At 38.1% G+C, this 18,037-nt stretch overlaps 1 protein-coding gene across 4 annotated transcripts in view; it reads right to left on the reverse strand.

Annotated features, from left to right (window-relative positions):
- The window catches only part of LOC128619827 (complement component receptor 1-like protein), a 41,705-nt gene extending 26,405 nt beyond the window's left edge, over positions 1-15,300 (reverse strand). For 3 of the 4 annotated variants that reach the window (XR_008388012.1, XR_008388011.1, XM_053644280.1), the window contains exons 1-11: positions 14,987-15,297; positions 7,877-8,013; positions 7,393-7,575; positions 6,143-6,248; positions 5,361-5,434; positions 4,680-4,859; positions 4,328-4,504; positions 3,991-4,167; positions 2,374-2,544; positions 1,414-1,584; positions 409-579 (exon numbers count right to left, since the gene is read on the reverse strand). Coding sequence is in view for 1 of the 4 variants with exons in the window: in XM_053644280.1 (XP_053500255.1) it covers positions 409-579; positions 1,414-1,584; positions 2,374-2,544; positions 3,991-4,167; positions 4,328-4,504; positions 4,680-4,859; positions 5,361-5,434; positions 6,143-6,248; positions 7,393-7,575; positions 7,877-7,934 (1,468 nt within the window). In the remaining 3 variants the exon portion in view is untranslated. Of the gene's footprint in view, positions 1-408; positions 580-1,413; positions 1,585-2,373; positions 2,545-3,990; positions 4,168-4,327; positions 4,505-4,679; positions 4,860-5,360; positions 5,435-6,142; positions 6,249-7,392; positions 7,576-7,876; positions 8,014-14,986 lie in introns of all 4 variants that reach the window. The other variant, XR_008388013.1, reaches the window with a different exon arrangement.
- Positions 15,301-18,037: the final 2,737 nt, after the last annotated feature.

Here is an 18,037-nt window from a genome sequence, read left to right on the forward strand (position 1 = left end):
TTTCTTACATTAATACAGTATGTGACTGTTTGTCCATATTCATATAACTCCTTCAGGGGGTTACATTGCCCGTTATTTATAACAGGAGGTTCTAAGCAGGTCACAACTGAGGAAGAAAGAATGTTTTGAAAAGTGTTTCTCGTAGGTAATTTTTCTCAATGAAAAAAGCATGTATTTTATATTAATTATAATATTTCTTCTCTTTGAATCAATTCAAATAGCACCTAATGTTAAGACTTAACAAGGAGAATCTGGGAATAATGTACAGATACGAATCATATCTAACACTGAGAACACACAATCAGAACACTGATGTTTACAGGTTTTTATAAAAATTTAACAAAAGGCTAGAAACACTACTGGATACAAGGTTTGATCAATCATTGAAAAAAGGCTGATTAATCTTACTGTTGCACTTTGGAGGAGGTGGAGTCCATCCATTTTCCGCACAGGTCAGCTTATTAGACCCCTCTATTCTGTAGCCTTGATTACACGAGATTTGGACTGAGACACCATATCTGTAAGGTGAGCTTCCACTGATAACCGCATTTGGGACAGATGGTGAATCACAGGTGATATCTGGATAAAATAAAGAGCAAAAACCAGGAGACACTTTGAAAATATCTCATAAGCGCAAAGGTTCACAGACAGATTGTCCTTCTAACCACATGCCTGACCTCCTTCATCCTTGTAGCCTCCCACATAGACTTTTCGGACTTATTTGTGATTCCTTAGATTTAGACCTTTAAACTCTATTGTTTCAACACTGAACTGATAGCATTTCTGTTTGAGGAAAATTTTCCAGCAGTTAATTTAAGCAGTTGCTTAAATGGTGGGTTCATTATTATTCTTAATGAAAAACAAAACATTAAAATGAAAAACTCGCTTATATTAAACATAGAATTTTCGAAACCAAATCTTCCGGCATCGTCTTGTCAGTCCGCTCGCCTCACTCTCGTTACGTGATAAATGAAATCTGATCTGTGCTGCGACTCGGACTCATTCATGTCATGCTGAATTGAGCTGACGTGTTCAGTTTTTAATTGTAGCGTCCGTTCTCTAACTGAACTAAATGATTTTTATTACTATAAAAAAGCAAAACGACAGTGGGGGTGGCACCGTGGTGGGCAAGTGATGTAATCGGCTTGCGGCCAAACACTGTGTAACACCGGGAACACCGACTATCCCAGCAAGCCTAGTTTGAACATTGATTTTTTTTTTACGTACTTGCTCAATAATTGATTTCTGCTCATTTTTAACCAAAAACAGTTAGATACTGCAACTTTTTTTAAAAAAAGGGTTCACATTTATTGAAGTTAAGCAACCTTTCTGGGTCATGAGTATACTGTAACTCTTAAATATTGAAAAAAAAAATTATTAAAATTTTTTTTCAAAACTATTGATAATTCTTACCGATACACCGAGGGAGAGATGGAGTCCATCCATTTTCTGCACAGGTCAGCTTATTAGACCCCTCTATTCTGTAGCCTTGATTACACGAGATTTGGACTGAGACACCATATCTGTAAGGTGAGCTTCCACTGATAACCGCATTTGGGACAGATGGTGAATCACAGGTGATATCTGGATAAAATAAAGAGCAAAAACCAGGAGACACTTTGAAAATATCTCATAAGCGCAAAGGTTCACAGACAGATTGTCCTTCTAACCACGTGCCTGAGCTCCTTCCTTAGATTTAGACCTTTAAACTCTATTGTTTCAACACTGAACTGATAGCATTTCTGTTTGAGGAAAATTTTCCAGCAGTTAATTTAAGCAGTTGCTTAAATGGTGGGTTCATTATTATTCTTAATGAAAAACAAAACAGTAAAATGAAAAACTCGCTTATATTAAACATAGAATTTTCGAAACCAAATCTTCCGGCATCGTCTTGTCAGTCCGCTCGCCTCACTCTCGTTACGTGATAAATGAAATCTGATCTGTGCTGCGACTCGGACTCATTCATGTCATGCTGAATTGAGCTGACGTGTTCAGTTTTTAATTGTAGCGTCCGTTCTCTAACTGAACTAAATGATTTTTATTACTATAAAAAAGCAAAACGACAGTGGGGGTGGCACCGTGGTGGGCAAGTGATGTAATCGGCTTGCGGCCAAACACCGTGTAACACCGGGAACACCGACTATCCCAGCAAGCCTAGTTTGAACGTTGATTTCTTTTTTTACGTACTTGCTCAATAATTGATTTCTGCTCATTTTTAACCAAAAAGAGTTAGATACTGCAACTTTTTTTAAAAAAAGGGTTCACATTTATTGAAGTTAAGCAACCTTTCTGGGTCATGAGTATACTGTAACTCTTAAATATTGAAAAAAAAAATTATTAAAATTTTTTTTCAAAACTATTGATAATTCTTACCGATACACCGAGGGAGAGATGGAGTCCATCCATTTTCCGCACAGGTCAGCTTATTAGACCCCTCTATTCTGTAGCCTTGATTACACGAGATTTGGACTGAGACACCATATCTGTAAGGTGAGCTTCCACTGATAACCGCATTTGGGACAGATGGTGAATCACAGGTGATATCTGGATAAAATAAAGAGCAAAAACCAGGAGACACTTTGAAAATATCTCATAAGCGCAAAGGTTCACAGACAGATTGTCCTTCTAACCACGTGCCTGAGCTCCTTCATCCTTGTAGCCCCCGTTTAGACTTTTCAGACTTATTTGTGATTCCTTAGATTTAGACCTTTAAACTCTATTGTTTCTACACTGTACTGATAGCATTTCTGTTTGTCCTCATCCCAAATGATTGCCCAAGTCCTGCAAACCTCCTTCAAGTCTGCATTTTTGTGACTTATAGTGTACGAGCAATCAAGGGTCCAAAAGTCAGCATTTGGAACAATCTCCAAGACTTCATTAAATTCTAGTTATGTTTCATGGTGCGCTTTTACAATGGCTTGCCATTCTGTGACTCTGATGGAGAAACATGAAATTGCAGTCATTACTCATCCAAACACTTTGATTATACAACAAATGGTTGCAGTGCATTTTCCCTGTGCTTCAGGTGTTTCCTAATTATTATTAATTATATCTATAAAATTATATACTAATTATTTATTCAACCTTCTTTCTTACACTACTCTATTTTGCCGTGGTACAATGCCTGTGTGGGAAGCATGGCGGCTTAGTGGTTAGCATGTTGGCCTCGCACCTCCAGGGTTGAGGGTTTGATTCCCTATTGGTAGGTAGAGGATATGAATTCGGATATGACTGTAGATCATAAATATTTCATCAATCCCAACACCAAATGTGAGGTCATAGCAGCTCCATCTTAAATTATATATCAGCTATAAACATTCATTTATTCATATTGAGTATCCGCTTTATCTTCGTCAGGGTCGTGAAGGAGGAATACACACTGGATGGGACATCAATCTAACACACACACACACACACACACACACATTTGAGGCAGCTTAGAGTAGTCAGTCCACCTACCAGCATGTTTCTAGTATCAGGAGGATACTGGAGAACTTGAGAAGTTTTTTCATTCATTGATCGCTTATAACTGCAGTATTTTTAAGTGGAACTTATTTCTCGGATCCACAGAAATACTTTGCTGAATAAACAAGTGGTTGACCCTGCTGTACGTGCTTAATGGATCTCACAGGTATGTGCGAACAAGGACCACAAGGCCACAAGTATATCAGCTGGGACAGGGCTGACATTTCATCATATCTCCTGGACCAACCTTTATGTGTTTGCTGTATATTATATATGAAACACACTCTGTAGAGTTCCCCAGTGACGACACACTTCACTTCACTGATCAGATAATTATCAAGTTTTTCATATTTCATTTCAAACAGTAGGCACAAGAACTGAGTAACTATTCAAGAGTAAAAACACCTTATCTTAAACCATAAAACAATGAAAGCTTTAACACTAATGAGACATGTGCTTTTTACAGCAAATTTCAACATCACGCAAAACACCACAATCGTATCTGAGATTTTCTCAAATACTTACCCAGACATTGGGGAGACGTCTCAAATGTTCCATCATCAGTACATGATATTGTTGAAGCTCCACCAAGTCTAAAACCTTGATTACAAGACCATGTGACTGTTTCTCCGTATTCATATAACTCCTTCTGGGGGTTAAATGTTCCGTTCTTTATATCAGGAGGTTTTAAGCACGTAATAACTGAGGAAGAAAAGAATGGCAATTAAACCTCTGAAAAAAATCAAATCATCAGAACATAACATCTGATTGCATGAATCTCCGTGAACCAGTCATAACTGATGCTGTTTGTGCTGTGAATATATAATTATGTTTATTACTGAGAAACATTCATTAGTAGTACCATTGCACTGAGGAGGAGGTGGATTCCACCCATCTTCCTTACAGGTCAGGTAATCAGACCCATTCATTCTGTAGCCTTTATTACACTGGTAGCGGACAAAGTTTTTATATTTATAAGGTGGTGATTTTCCTTCAATTCTAACTGAGTTTGGGATTTCCGGTCTCTCACAGGACACACCTGTATAAAAAGAATGTCACTTTTTTTTTTTTTACTTCTTGTACCCGTTTGTGCTCAAATATACAATTTATAACTTTTAAAATCATCATGATCAACATAAAAATGTAAAAACAGGATTTTTATTCTTATTTTTTAATGAAATATTGTTTTAAACACTGAATTGAGTGGAACTCACGCAGACACCGAGGAGGAGAAGGCTGAAAAGTTCCATTACTAGAGCAGGTTGATACTGGAAGTCCAATAAGATCAAGACCTCTGTTACAATAGTATGTGACTGCTTCACCATAATCATATGAGTCATCCTCTGGTTCAAAAGTGCCATCTGTTATACCGGTAGGCTTTGGACACTTCGTCACTGAAAAAAAAAAAATTCACAATAAATATTCAGGTATTCTATAATTATTTTAGACTAATGTTGAAGGAGAAATATAATTGTATAAATTCTGTGGTAAAATCTACAGAGAAAGGAAAATACCAGAATGCCATCATATTGTGCAGTGCTGTAATAAGGACATTCATGTCATCACATTTTAAACTGAGAAGGTTTGTAGGATTTGAACAGAATGTTGATGATTTAGTACAGGATACATTTTAAACTTGGTATTCATCACTATATAACACCCTTGGAGACTGGAGAAATCATTAATGTTCCTCCATAACAGAAATTATAAGCAAGTCATTCAAAATGTCAGTTTGCAGCATTGGGTCATCTTCCTCTAAAACCTTGCCAAGCTGGTAAATGAATGCTGACAGCATTTCTAAATTCTGATTATTATCTAGTATTATTATCTTCATTGTAATGTAGCGCAAAGCTGTTTTTAATAATGAAAAATGTAAAAGTGAAAAATGACATTACCTTCACATATAGGAGCTCTCCCATCCCAACCATTTTCTCTGCAATTTCTCGTTTGTGTTCCAACAAGCATATAACTGCAAAGAGATTTTAATTTAGCAATGAAAACAAGTTAGTTTTTTCCTTTAGATTTTCTTTCAAATAATGAAATGAAAGGACGTGTCTGTTCTGCTTTAATGGCCTCCCAATAATGACAAGCAGAACAGTCAAGAAGCTGCATTAGGTGTATTAACATATAGTCTTATCTTTGTATGATCAGCAACACTTTTGATTTTACACTACCAGGTAAAAGTTGGACACACCTGCTCATACAAAGAATGGCTTCTCTCTTTTTTGAAATTTTCTTCCATTTTATAATAATAATAATAATAATAATAATAATAATAATAAAATACACATTAACACGGATGTGGAATTATGCGGTGATCAAAAAGTGTTGAACAATTCAAAACTATTTTCTATTTGAAATTCTTAACAGCATTTCTGCTGCATTACTCTTGGCATTTTCTCAACCAGCTTCATGAGAAGCTTCACCCAGGAGGCTTTTATTTAAATTCTTTTATTCAAATTTGTTGATCTCCACACTTCTTCTCCTATGTTCTAAATGAAGGCTACTTGTTTAGGCAAACAATTTAAATTGAAATGTTTGACTAGTAGTGTAGTGTAGTTTGTATACATTACATAGTATGCTTATTCACTTTTTATAGTTTATCCACAGTCTGTTTATTCACTATTATTGTGCAGATACATGTGTGCAGAACCAAATATGGATAAACAATTTTTACCCTTCATTACACTCTGCTGTGATGGTTGCACCAAACGAAATTCCGTCTGTAGGTTGATATATATACTTTCCATTGGTAATCTCACCAGGACTTCCACAGGGTCTTTCTGGAAAAAAAAGAATTTCCACTTATACCACAGTGATTTGTCAGCGTTTATAACATTTTTCACATTTGTCACATTTTTTAACGGTTTATAGTTAGATTTGATGCTGTGGAACATCTGAGAGACAAGTTATCTCCTGTTCTAACCTACGTTATCGCTATGATAGACAATTATATCCTCACCAGTCTCTCTCTCTCTCTCTCTCTCTCTCTCTCACACACACACACATACAGCACAGGCCGTGATTTTACTATGAAAACAAAGAAAACTGAAAATGTGACCAAGACTGAGAGCGCTTACAACCGAGACTCCTTCCATAAATGTTAAATAAACGTCTCCTAACAAAAAAACGTCATACATCTACAATTAAACCCTTTACTTTGCTAAACCATGCGTTTTTAAATCCATTTATTTTAAGTCTCCTATTATATGAAGAGTCCACGTCCCTGTGTATGAGCTGTTACTATAGAAACAATAATGTACTAGAACCTGCATATTAATAAATACGCATATCGTTTATTTTACAGCCGGAAATACCTGTGCTGTTTTACAAACATGATACATGCCTTCTGACCAATCAGATTCCAGCTTTTACTGTGCTGTGGTATAAAGGGTTGCATGTGTCCATGCAATAAAATAAGTATTTTTCCTATTAAAGTGCAAAGTGTCCAAAAAACATTTATGATATGAATCCAAACTACTATGGCAGGGACAATATGGCAATATAATATCAACATTGTGATAAATTATGCCAAATATGCTTTTCTGAGAAATCATTATATCTTACTTTTTGTTTTGTTTATTTTTAGATAATATGACTAGAAGAAGCTGTGTGTGATCTTAAAATTAATCTATAAAATAGAAAAATATTGAAGTTTTTACAGGTTTTCTTCTACTTTTTAGTAAAATGAAATATAAAAAAACAAATACATTTATTTTTGTGTACATTATACAAACCACTCAAATGTTTATAAAAAATGTTATATGGCTGTTTGATCATTTCTTGCTAAACTAATATATCATGATACATATCGTGTATGGTAGAAATGAGAATCGTGATATGATATTTTTGTCATATCGCCCACCAGTAATCCAAACTATACACAAATTAAAGCTCAATATAAAAAGATGTTTGTAGACAGTTTACTTTTGCATTGAAGTTCAAGGTCGCTCCACTGGGTTCCAGTACAGGTGATTGATCTGGAAGCTGATGATTCCACAGGAATATAACCAGTGGAACATTTGAACTTTACAGTGGATCCATCAGGAAAAGTCTGGTGGTCTTCAGTCAAAATCCGGTTTTCCCCAACATCAGGTCTCTCACATTGTGCTGAGCAGATAAATACAGATCAGGCTTATTAGTGAATATCAAATATCCAAATGTCCTTTGTATGGCCTGCACTTTGTCTGTTTCCAAAATCATAACCTGTTTTTATTTTTTTTGAGATATGGATATTGAGATCTGGATCTTCAACAGAACTAACATTTTTACTCATGTGTAGTACAATTATATATATATATATATATATATATATATATATATATATATATATATATATATATATATATATATATATATAAAAAGGTGGGGAGCTGCAGCTGTAACATCTAATGTCTAAAAGAGTCCTCACCTTGGACCGTTACAGCAGTCATGAGAAGAGTAGAGCAGATGATCATGTAGCGCAACATCTTCAACTGTAAATATTTGACACCAGCTAGGCTCTAGGTGTTCCTCTGTCCTAGATCACTACTGTCCAAGAAAGTTACCCTGAAATAAAAAAATATATATGTGCTAAATAAGTTACATTTACATTTACTTGTAAAATGTATGACAATTTGTATGAAAATTAACAGTCATAATTGTCAAAGTACTAAAACAGACAATTAATCGTCAGCCAAATTTTATCATCGTGACAGACCTAACTGTTCCTTTAAATGCCAGAAAAAATCTTTAGGGTCAGTCAACATATAAATTCAATGGGACTGGGTCTTGGGGGTATAAAGGCCTTTGGATAGCACACAGAACTCTGACTACTGAGCTGTTGTAGTGAGTGTTGTGTTTATTGGGTTTGAAGTTGAATTACAGGATAATCTGTCTGTAGATCTACAAACCACACCGGAAAAAGCTTGCTAGTTATTTTTTCAGTACACACTCAGCCAGGATGTGTTGATATTCTACACTCTTTTTGTGTTATTACTATTTCAACACATGTTGTGTTAAATTATCCAGTAAACGTGTTAAAAAAATTTCACACGAGTGACCAACACAACATGTTAAATTATTGTCCAATCACGCTGTGGACTGAGTTGGCGACGTCATCATCCAAATCGAGTCGGAGCCCTTTGGCAAGAAAACAAGACCACGACAGTTAAATTGCCGTTCATCAATATTTCGCGTTAATACTGCTGAAAATGCCGGGACGAGTTTGTGATAATTAGGCAGGGAGCTCTCGAAAATATATTAACAGTAACTCAGCAAGTGATAAACTTTACCCATCACGACGGCTTCAAAAGTGAAGATCATGTACTGCTGCCTCTGTATTGATATTACGCAACTAGTGTCATGTGTTTATGTTGGCTGTGAAATATGGACTGAGCTTATTCTATAATTCTCTGGGTCTGCATCATACCTGAGGCTCTGAGTTAGGGTTACCTAGCTGGATGCTGTCATCAGTCACAGTAGGGATGAGCGATGCTAACCTAGACACTCACTTGAGTTGATAACATTACTTGATCATACAGCTTTAATAATGTTAGACATTTCCATTCCTGTTTTGAAAGTTAACAATAATGTAGCATTACAGCCGTTCACCATGATGTTACACAGAGAGTGGGTTAACGTTAACTACATTTAGCAAGTGTTTTGGACAAGGCAAGCTATAGTAATTAGTAGAGATGCACCGATTCTAAATTTCTCAGCCAATACTGATAACGATCATTCAGAGTGATATCAGCCGATACCGCTACTTCTGCCTTTTATGCCTTCTTTTAAATTAATAATAATTAATTCCACAATTCTGAAGGAAATGCAAATAAAAACTTTATTCTCTCCATTTCAACAAGTTGTTTCACAGTAACTGGTCTCATAAACAGAAAACACAGTACTCTAATTAACATTAACACATGAACTCAATTCTGAAAATTAAAGTAAGATTTCTAAACTTATTGAATGTTATTAATTCATATTAACATTGACTGAATTATTAAAAAAAAAAACCTCCTGTTAAGTCTCACATTCACTCTCCACAAACAAAAGCATTTCTACTTCATCACTGACATCAGACTGGTAATATATAATATCAACTTTTTTATATATTAACATTAACTGGATATGAAATATACTACTCTACAATTATATTTTTCTGTTCAATATATACTTTTTTTGTCAACTCATCTTCATTTAAATCTTTCAACTGTGTACTGGCGCTTTAATTCAGCTCGAGCAGCTCTGCAAAAAAAGAAAAATTTACTCGACAAAACTCATGCTGCAGCGTCCGTTGTAAAATTTATCAGTGTAGAGATTACAGAGATTACAAACTGCAGTTTCATCGTCATTGTCACCCATCTTCTTTACACACAGCACAAAATCGATGTCTTTTTCCACCCTCTTTTGATTGACAGCATATAATCGGCCCTGATCATCGGATGTTTCTGAACTATTGGGCGATAGAAAAAAAAAATTGCCTTTATCGGCCGATACCGATTATTGGCTGATACGTTGGTGCATCTCTAGTAATTAGCATTAGGGAAAATGGGTTAGGGCCATGTCTCTTCATGCATTCAGTGAATGTTAATGCTGGGATTCTGAATTTGGGATTCTGTAACCCAATTTCCCAGTTGAACGCCAAAGGTATTTGTCCATATTTTGTACAACAAACTAACCAACACGTTTTGCTCTTTGCTCTTTTACAGCTTTTCAAATGGAAGGGAGTGGGACTGCCTAGACACTTGTAACGGTGTTCCTTGTAACGCTAGCGAGAAGAAGCTGCATCGACTGAGCACCACTGCAGAAATTCTTTGTTTGGTTAATTTTTGGAGAGAGAATTCAAATTATTTTGCATTTGACAAGAGTTTGCACAATGTATGTGTGAATATTGTATGATTATATTGTATGCATTATGCATGTTACATCTGTTAAATGTTTTAATGATTTTAATAAATGTCACCTGAATTTCATGCAGTTGTTTATTTTTTGTACCTACAGTACAATTAGCCAAATGAATGAAAATAAAAGGTGTGTTTGGAGCACACTGTTTGTACTCTTCTTTTAGTGAAGAAGAATATGCAGTTTAGCATGCGGTATCTTCGGAAATCTGACACTTGAACGATTACTGTTCAAGACCCAGAATTACTCAGACCATTATTTATAGCTATAATTAGCATCAAGCTATACATGACAATTTATGAGATTAATACTGTTTTTTGCTCAAAACTCACCTTAACACCAATGAGTGTTTGTAATAATGTGGATTTTGATCAAATAATGAGCAAAAATATATTATTTGTAGCTTGCTATTTTAGGCTAATGACACCAGCTTAGCATTTCTCAAATATGCATCCTTTATTCTTATAGAAATACCCCAAATCACATGAAAAACACATACAAACAATATATTGTTGTAAATGTACATTTATTGGCTTCGTGTTTCATCTGCAGAAAGGTTTCTATCAGTAGGTTAGGTATGGAGTCAGAACGTGAAAGTTTATACAGTATATTCATCATGGGAAGGGTGGGAATTATGAACACGCAATATGACTGACGGATCTGTAGCGAATCATCTGTCTGAGTCACAGTATCACAGTATCTAGACAGAGGGAAAGTGTTATACGACACTTCATGCTCATCAGTTCACATAATTTAGTGGAAAATGTATAGAATTAATGATCCTGTCTAAAGAAATGTGAATATATTTCTCAATGTTATATCTAAATATTTCTCCAAATGTGCAAACTTGTGCTGAAAGCTGTCATATCACAGCAAACCAGTGACTATATTTACCAGACTGCACTGCGGCCTACAAACATGGCCACCATAGACTGCAATTCCCAGAACACACACATTCATTCTAGTCATGCACACCTGCATCAAATTCACAGAACTCACAACCACAGTATAAAGAGACTGTTTGAACACAATGACTTCGCGAAGTATTGCGTGTTATCACCATATCAAGCATTTGTACCCTGTTCCTCGTTTTGTTTCATGTTCATTGATCTTGTTTCTCGTTCTCGTTTCTTGCCTTGCCTAGTTTATGCCTGTTTGCAGATCGCCTGACCCATTGCCTATTTTTTATCCACGCTATTGTCTCATGATTTGGATTTGTCCCCCTGCCTCTCTTTATTAAAAGCTCTGTTCTGCACTTTCATCCGCTCTAACCATCATTACGTGGATAACATGACAGAATACTTCACCTCACCATGAATGCAGCAGGAAGACGGAGAAGACGCCACGCTGGCGAACCCCAAGCCAGACAAAAGGCGGTGACTTGGGTTCATTGTGTCCCAGCGTTGGATTCGATCCAGTTAAACCAGTGGACTGTTATAGGACTCCCACATCTGTATAATGGGTTTTTTGGCTATCCTGAATATTTTCTTCTTGACTGCCAGTTCTATTTTGCAAGCTTAATGGACCCCAAGCCCAATGAGAAGCAATGGCTAAGGTTCATGTAGTCCCAGTTTTTTGGCCCAGCCTGCCAGTGGGCCCAGCGTCTAGTGGCCATGGGATCCAGGGGACTTGAGAATGTAACTCAGTTTGTGGGACTATTCGTGACGGTGTTCGGGTATCCAGAATCCAAGGCTGTCCTGGAACATCTTTTGGGGGGGTCAGCCTCGCAGATAAACCTGCCCTGACGTTCACCACCTATTATGAGCAGGCAAACAGGGTGACCTCCTCCGCAAAGCTCTAGCCTGAGACCCAGGAAGTGGTCTCACTTGCCGATCTCCAACCGGAGGTCAACGTGGCAACCTCCTCACCAAAGATCCAACCTGAGACCCACGAGGTAGTCTCATCGGCAGAGCTCCAGCATAAAGTCAAGTTCCTGCTAGAGGACAACGAGGTGACCTCTCAAGCAATGCTCCTGTCTGAGGTCGACGAGCCATGGTCCTTTCTGTGGTCGAAGAGACAACCTCTCAAGCCAAGTTCCTGTCTGAGGTCGAAGAGACGACCTCTCAAGCCAAGTTCCTGTCCGAGGTCGAAGAGACGACCTCTCAAGCCAAGTTCCTGTCCGAGGTCGACGAGACGACCTCTCAAGCCAAGTTCCTGTCCGAGGTCAACAAGGTGACCGCCCAGGACAGGTTCCTCTCTGAAATCGACGATGTGACCTCCCACGCCAAGTTCCAGTCTGAGATCGACGATGTGACCTTCCATGCCAAGTTCCAGTCCGAGATCGACGATGTGACCTTCCATGCCAAGTTCCAGTCCGAGATCGACGATGTGACCTTCCACGCCAAGTTCCAGTCTGAGATCGACAAGGCGACCACCCACACAAAGTTCCAGTCCAAGGTCGCTGACACGGACAACCAAGTTATGCTCACGCCTGTCTGTTGACACGACCAACCAAGTTCTCCTCATGCCTGGAACCGACATCACGACCAACCAAGTTATGCTCACGCCTGAGCCTGTAGACACGACCAACTAAGTTCTCCTCATGCCTGAAACAGATGTCACAACTAACCAGGTTCTATTCACGCCTGAAACCGACGTCATGACCAACCAGGTTCTGCTCACACCGGAAGCCGACGTCACGATCAACCAGGTTCTGCTCACGCCTGAAACCGACATCACGACCAACCAGTTTCTGCTCACACCTGAAACAGACGTCATGATCAACCAGGTTTTGCTCATGCCGGAAACCGATGTCACGACCAACCAGGTTCTGCTAACGCCTGAAGCCAACGTCACAACCAACCAAGTTCTGCTCACGCCTGAAGCCGACGTCACAAGCAACCAAGATCTGCTCTTGTCTGCTGACATGGACAAGCAAGTTCTGATCAAGCCCGAGTCTGCTGACACGGACAACCAAGTTCTGATCACGCCTGAGTCTGCTGACACGGACAACCAAGTTCTGCTCACGCCCGAGTCTGCTGACACAGAAAACCAAGCTCTGCTCACGCCCGAGTCTGCTGACACAACCAACCAAACTCTGCTCACGCCCGAATCTGCTGACACAACCAACCAAGTTCTGCTCACGCCTGAGTCTGTTGACACAGCCAACCAAGTTCAGCCTGCAGAGTCAGTGAGGAACGACACTCAGCCTCTCTGCGTGGCTGAGGACAACACGCCACCTCCCTGCTCTGCTGAGGATGTCGCTCCGCCTCCCTGCTCCGCTGAGGATGTAGCTCCACCTCCCTACACCGCTAAGGACATCGCTATGTCTCCGTGCTCCACTGAGGATGTCGCGCCGCCTCGCTGCTCTGCTAAGTACGTCGCTCCACACCAAGTCAAGACCCAGTCTAAAGCTGACAACACAACTTTCCAAGCCTGGGTCTCACCTAATGAACCCGGCAAACCAGCCCCAGCCCCATGTCTGCTCCTCTGGACCAACCTGAGTGGCTGTGAAGACATTTTGCCCATTGGGCCAGGACTGTCGGGGGAGGGAGTGTATTTAGGCAGGAGAAGTGCCCTTGGGGGGTGTTTGGTCATATCACAGCAAACCAGTGACTACATTTCCCAGACTGCACTGCGGCCTACAAACATGGCCACCATGGACTGCAATTCCCAGAACACTCACATTTATTCTAGTCACGCACACCTGCATCAAATTCCCAGCACTCACAACCACAGTATAAAGAGACTGTTTGAACACAATGACTTTGCGAAGTATTGCGTGTTATCACAATACCAAGCATTTGTACCCTGTTCCTCGTTTTGTTTCATGTTCATTGATCTTGTTTCTGGTTTCTCGTTTCTTGCCTTGCCTAGTTTATGCCTGTTTGCAGATCGCCTGACCCATTGCCTGTTTTTTGACCACGCTATTGTCTCATGATTTGAATTTGTCCCCCTGCCTCTCTTTATTAAAAGCTCTTTTCTGCACTTGCATCCGTCCTAACCTTCATTACGTGGGTAATGTGACAAAAGCCCTAATGGGCGTTATTTAACAAAGCCCTGTGAATACAAATACATTAAACAAACACTATTGAATATGTATGTCTCGTTATTTAATCCGAAATATCAATAATTACTGGTTTGATTTTGCATATTTCATGTGTACTCCTGACAGAAATTAAGAAATTACTGCCACTGTAACCATTTTTAATCATAAACAGTGGTCAAATATCGACCCTCTAACCATTTACCCCCTGTCAAGATTAAATAAGATTGTCATGGTAGTAACAAGCAGTGAAAGTAAACAACAACAGTTAAAGTCCCTGTGAAATGCCTTGAAATGTTCGACAGTATTCGATATGTTGTAATTTCCACTGAAACAATAGCGTTTAGCTAACCTCACAGCCCGGGCTAAGCTGTGAGTGACAGGTAGTACCGTGAAATTTTATAATGTTGGGAGCGGGACACTTCAGATTCTAGAGAGCATTTGATTGGACAGAAAACCTTGATGAGAAGCTGAAGTACAAAGATCAGCAAAACTACTGATCCGTATTGGTGGTAGAGAGACAGTACATTGTAAATGCGAACTTTGTCATTGTTTTGAAGCACATTTGATAATCTTAAGGCTGACATATTCATACTAAAAGTCATAAATGTTCCATTTTCATGGGGATTTTAAGAGGTTAACGTTACTGACCTCAAACGAAGTCGTGTCCTCAAAATGCCTAGGCGTCTCGGATACAGTAAGATGGTTCCAGTGCGTGGGCTCATGCGTAAAAAAAACTGTTTTCGTTGGGTTTCTTTTTCGAGGCGTTTCCTATGGGGCGGACTTTACCATTAGGCAAAGGTAGGCAATTGCCTTGGGCCACGTGCTACCCCCAAAACGCTGCATAAACTTATGGTTAAGAAATTTTTATTTTTACTTTTGTCTAATACATTATGTTTTTCTAAAACTCCATACGCTAAAATGCCATCAGAATGCTGAATTTATGAGTGTATCAGGCAACCCCACCCGTACGCACTACATTGGACTATTCCACAAATGGACTATTGCGGAAATGATACAGGAAGAAAGGAGGAAACGCATGCAAAAGTCACTGACGTCACGTGCAAAAAATGAAGCAAACAGCGGTGCTGAAAAAACGAGAAAGTGGGAGGAAAGCAAAAAGTTTTTATTAAAGCCTGTGAAGTGTTTTAATTAACAGATTTTGCCTTTGGTGTGAAGGAAAGTCTCTCTCTCTCTCTCTCTCTCTCTCTCCAAATGAAACCCTGAACTCTGCAGACATGATCATATGTGAGTTTAATGTCACATGATGATAGTGTGCCATTCAGATGTGTATTCATGTTCAGTGCTACTTCAAATAAATGTTTAAATATTACCATAATTTATGTATTGGTATAGCCTATTTTAATATGCTGTCCTACTGTACCATACTGTGACTTATTGTTTGCTCCTGGTTAGTGGTTGTAGTGAAATAGACTTATTTATTAATATAAGCCTAATATCAAGATTAATTTCGAACATAAAATACATTATTATTATTATTATTATTATTGTAGTAGTAGTAAACTTAGTAGTAGTCATTGTAGTAGTGGTCTATTTTTGGGGCGTAACATTATTAGATGTGGATTCATATATAAAGTTTCATTCCTGATGCAGGAGTTGTACAGATGAGACGTGCAGGTCTCCTACACTGAACCCAGATGATGCCCCTGACTAACTATTATGCTGTCTTGATTATTTTATATTCTTTGTCACAATTCTGTTTCTGTTGGCTTATTTAACAAATATGACTTGATATCTGTTCAGTGCTGCTTCAAATAAATATGTTTAAATAACATTTAAGTTTCTGTATTGTGCTATGTATGCTATGTATTTTTATGCTAGTAACTGGTGTTAAATTGGTCTAACCATCAATGAGCTGGTGTGTTATGATGTTGCGTGTTGTGGCCGGGTATGGTGGTCCGCTCTGGGCCAGAAAGTCCAAGGCCACTTTTTGGTCACAGTCCACCCCTAATCATTGCTATTAATGCTACACATCGTATGCTGAAAATTTAATTATCGATGTTAAAACACTGAAATGCGTGCCCCATTTTTATATTTTGCCTAGGGCCAATCCACCCCTGTTCCTGTCAGTGTCCTCAAGCTGACTCCTGAGGTAAACCGGCATAAAATGTACTCCCACTGGCTAGTTTTGGTTTTGGCGAAATTTCTTTTACCTGAGGAGAAGAAAAAGGCAGATTTCAGAAAGAATAACAACTTTAAGGCATGCTTTGTTAGCTTGAAGATGCCATCTTTCGGTAAGAAGACATTAGACAAAATATATCCAGCTGTTAACTAAATAACTGACGACTAGATCCTTCTAACTCCTGTAAGATACAAAGGCAGCTATATATATTTCCCCCATCCGTCCTTGACTTTATTAAAAAGTCATCAATACATTCTTTTCCAATATGTATGTGAATACTGTACTGTGAATGTGTTAACTAATAAATGTGAGCAATCCACCAAATTATCATTTGATGTGTACAGTTGGTCATTTAAAAGTTAAGTAAAATCACAAACTAAGTGGTTTGTTTTTATTATTATTATTATTATTATTATCTATTAAAAATTTTTTTATTATCATCATCATCATCACATAAATGTTTTTACTGCTGTAACTGTAAATGTTTTACCGGCTCCATAAAGGATTATCTTATAATTATGTTTGTAACTGTCTGTTTTGGATTATATCTGCATCCTTTTATTACTAATATAGAATGTAGAATAAATGTAGAAAGCAGACTGACTGCCAGTGTCTCACTATTTGATTTGTATTTGCCAATTTTGTTCCATTTGGTACAATGATGGTCAGTTATTAGTAATTAAACATGCACTTTTTCAAATTTTTCAGTGTTTAAAAATGAATGAGCTTTGTTAACAGAATTCTGACCTGGAGCACAAGAAAAGCTAAAAGAATGGAAGACAGATAAATTAATTTCCACAATGAAAAAAAAAAAAAAAAAACTTTTGCACGATTTATGTACATAAAAATCATGTCAATAAATCTTTTAAGTCTTTTATGTTATTATGAGACCCCATCCAGGGTGTAGGCTGGGCTCCAGGTTCCCCGCGACCCTTTAGGATAAGCGGTATAGAAAATGGATGGATGGATGTATGGAAGTAATTATGAGAAGTGTAAAAAATAATTTTAGTTTCATTAAGACACTGTTGTGGGACAAATTATGCTGTGGCAGGTCTCTACAGTCTAGATAGGAAACACTGTGTTCAATGTTGAAAGCAACATAAAACATTGCTTCTTTTACTACTCTATCTAAGCCGTCCGACATAATTAAGGATGTCTAAATGGCTTAAACGTGTTCAAACGAACTGAGCTGTCTCTACTTGTAGGTTCTGCCACACACACACACACATACATAAACACACACAAACACACAAGGTTAATAGTGTGATTAAGGTGTGTACATATACACGTGTATAATGCATTTCGATAATGCAACTAAAACAGGAATACTCCAAACGTCTTAGTTCGATTTGTGTTTACTTCGAGTATGACTTTAGTTGGATTAAGGTCATAAATAATCGCTGTTTACATGCTAGTTTCTTAATCACAGTATTGTCTTCATATCGGATTATTGTCGTCCATGCAAACGTACTGACTTATTACCTCAGAAAAGTTTGTTTGGTCAAATTGGTTTGTTGGCGCCCCCTAGTGCCGATGTAAATAAGTGGCAGTGTGTGCAA

Source organism: Ictalurus furcatus, chromosome 15 (assembly GCF_023375685.1).
Source record: "Ictalurus furcatus strain D&B chromosome 15, Billie_1.0, whole genome shotgun sequence".
Lineage (NCBI taxonomy): Eukaryota > Metazoa > Chordata > Actinopteri > Siluriformes > Ictaluridae > Ictalurus > Ictalurus furcatus.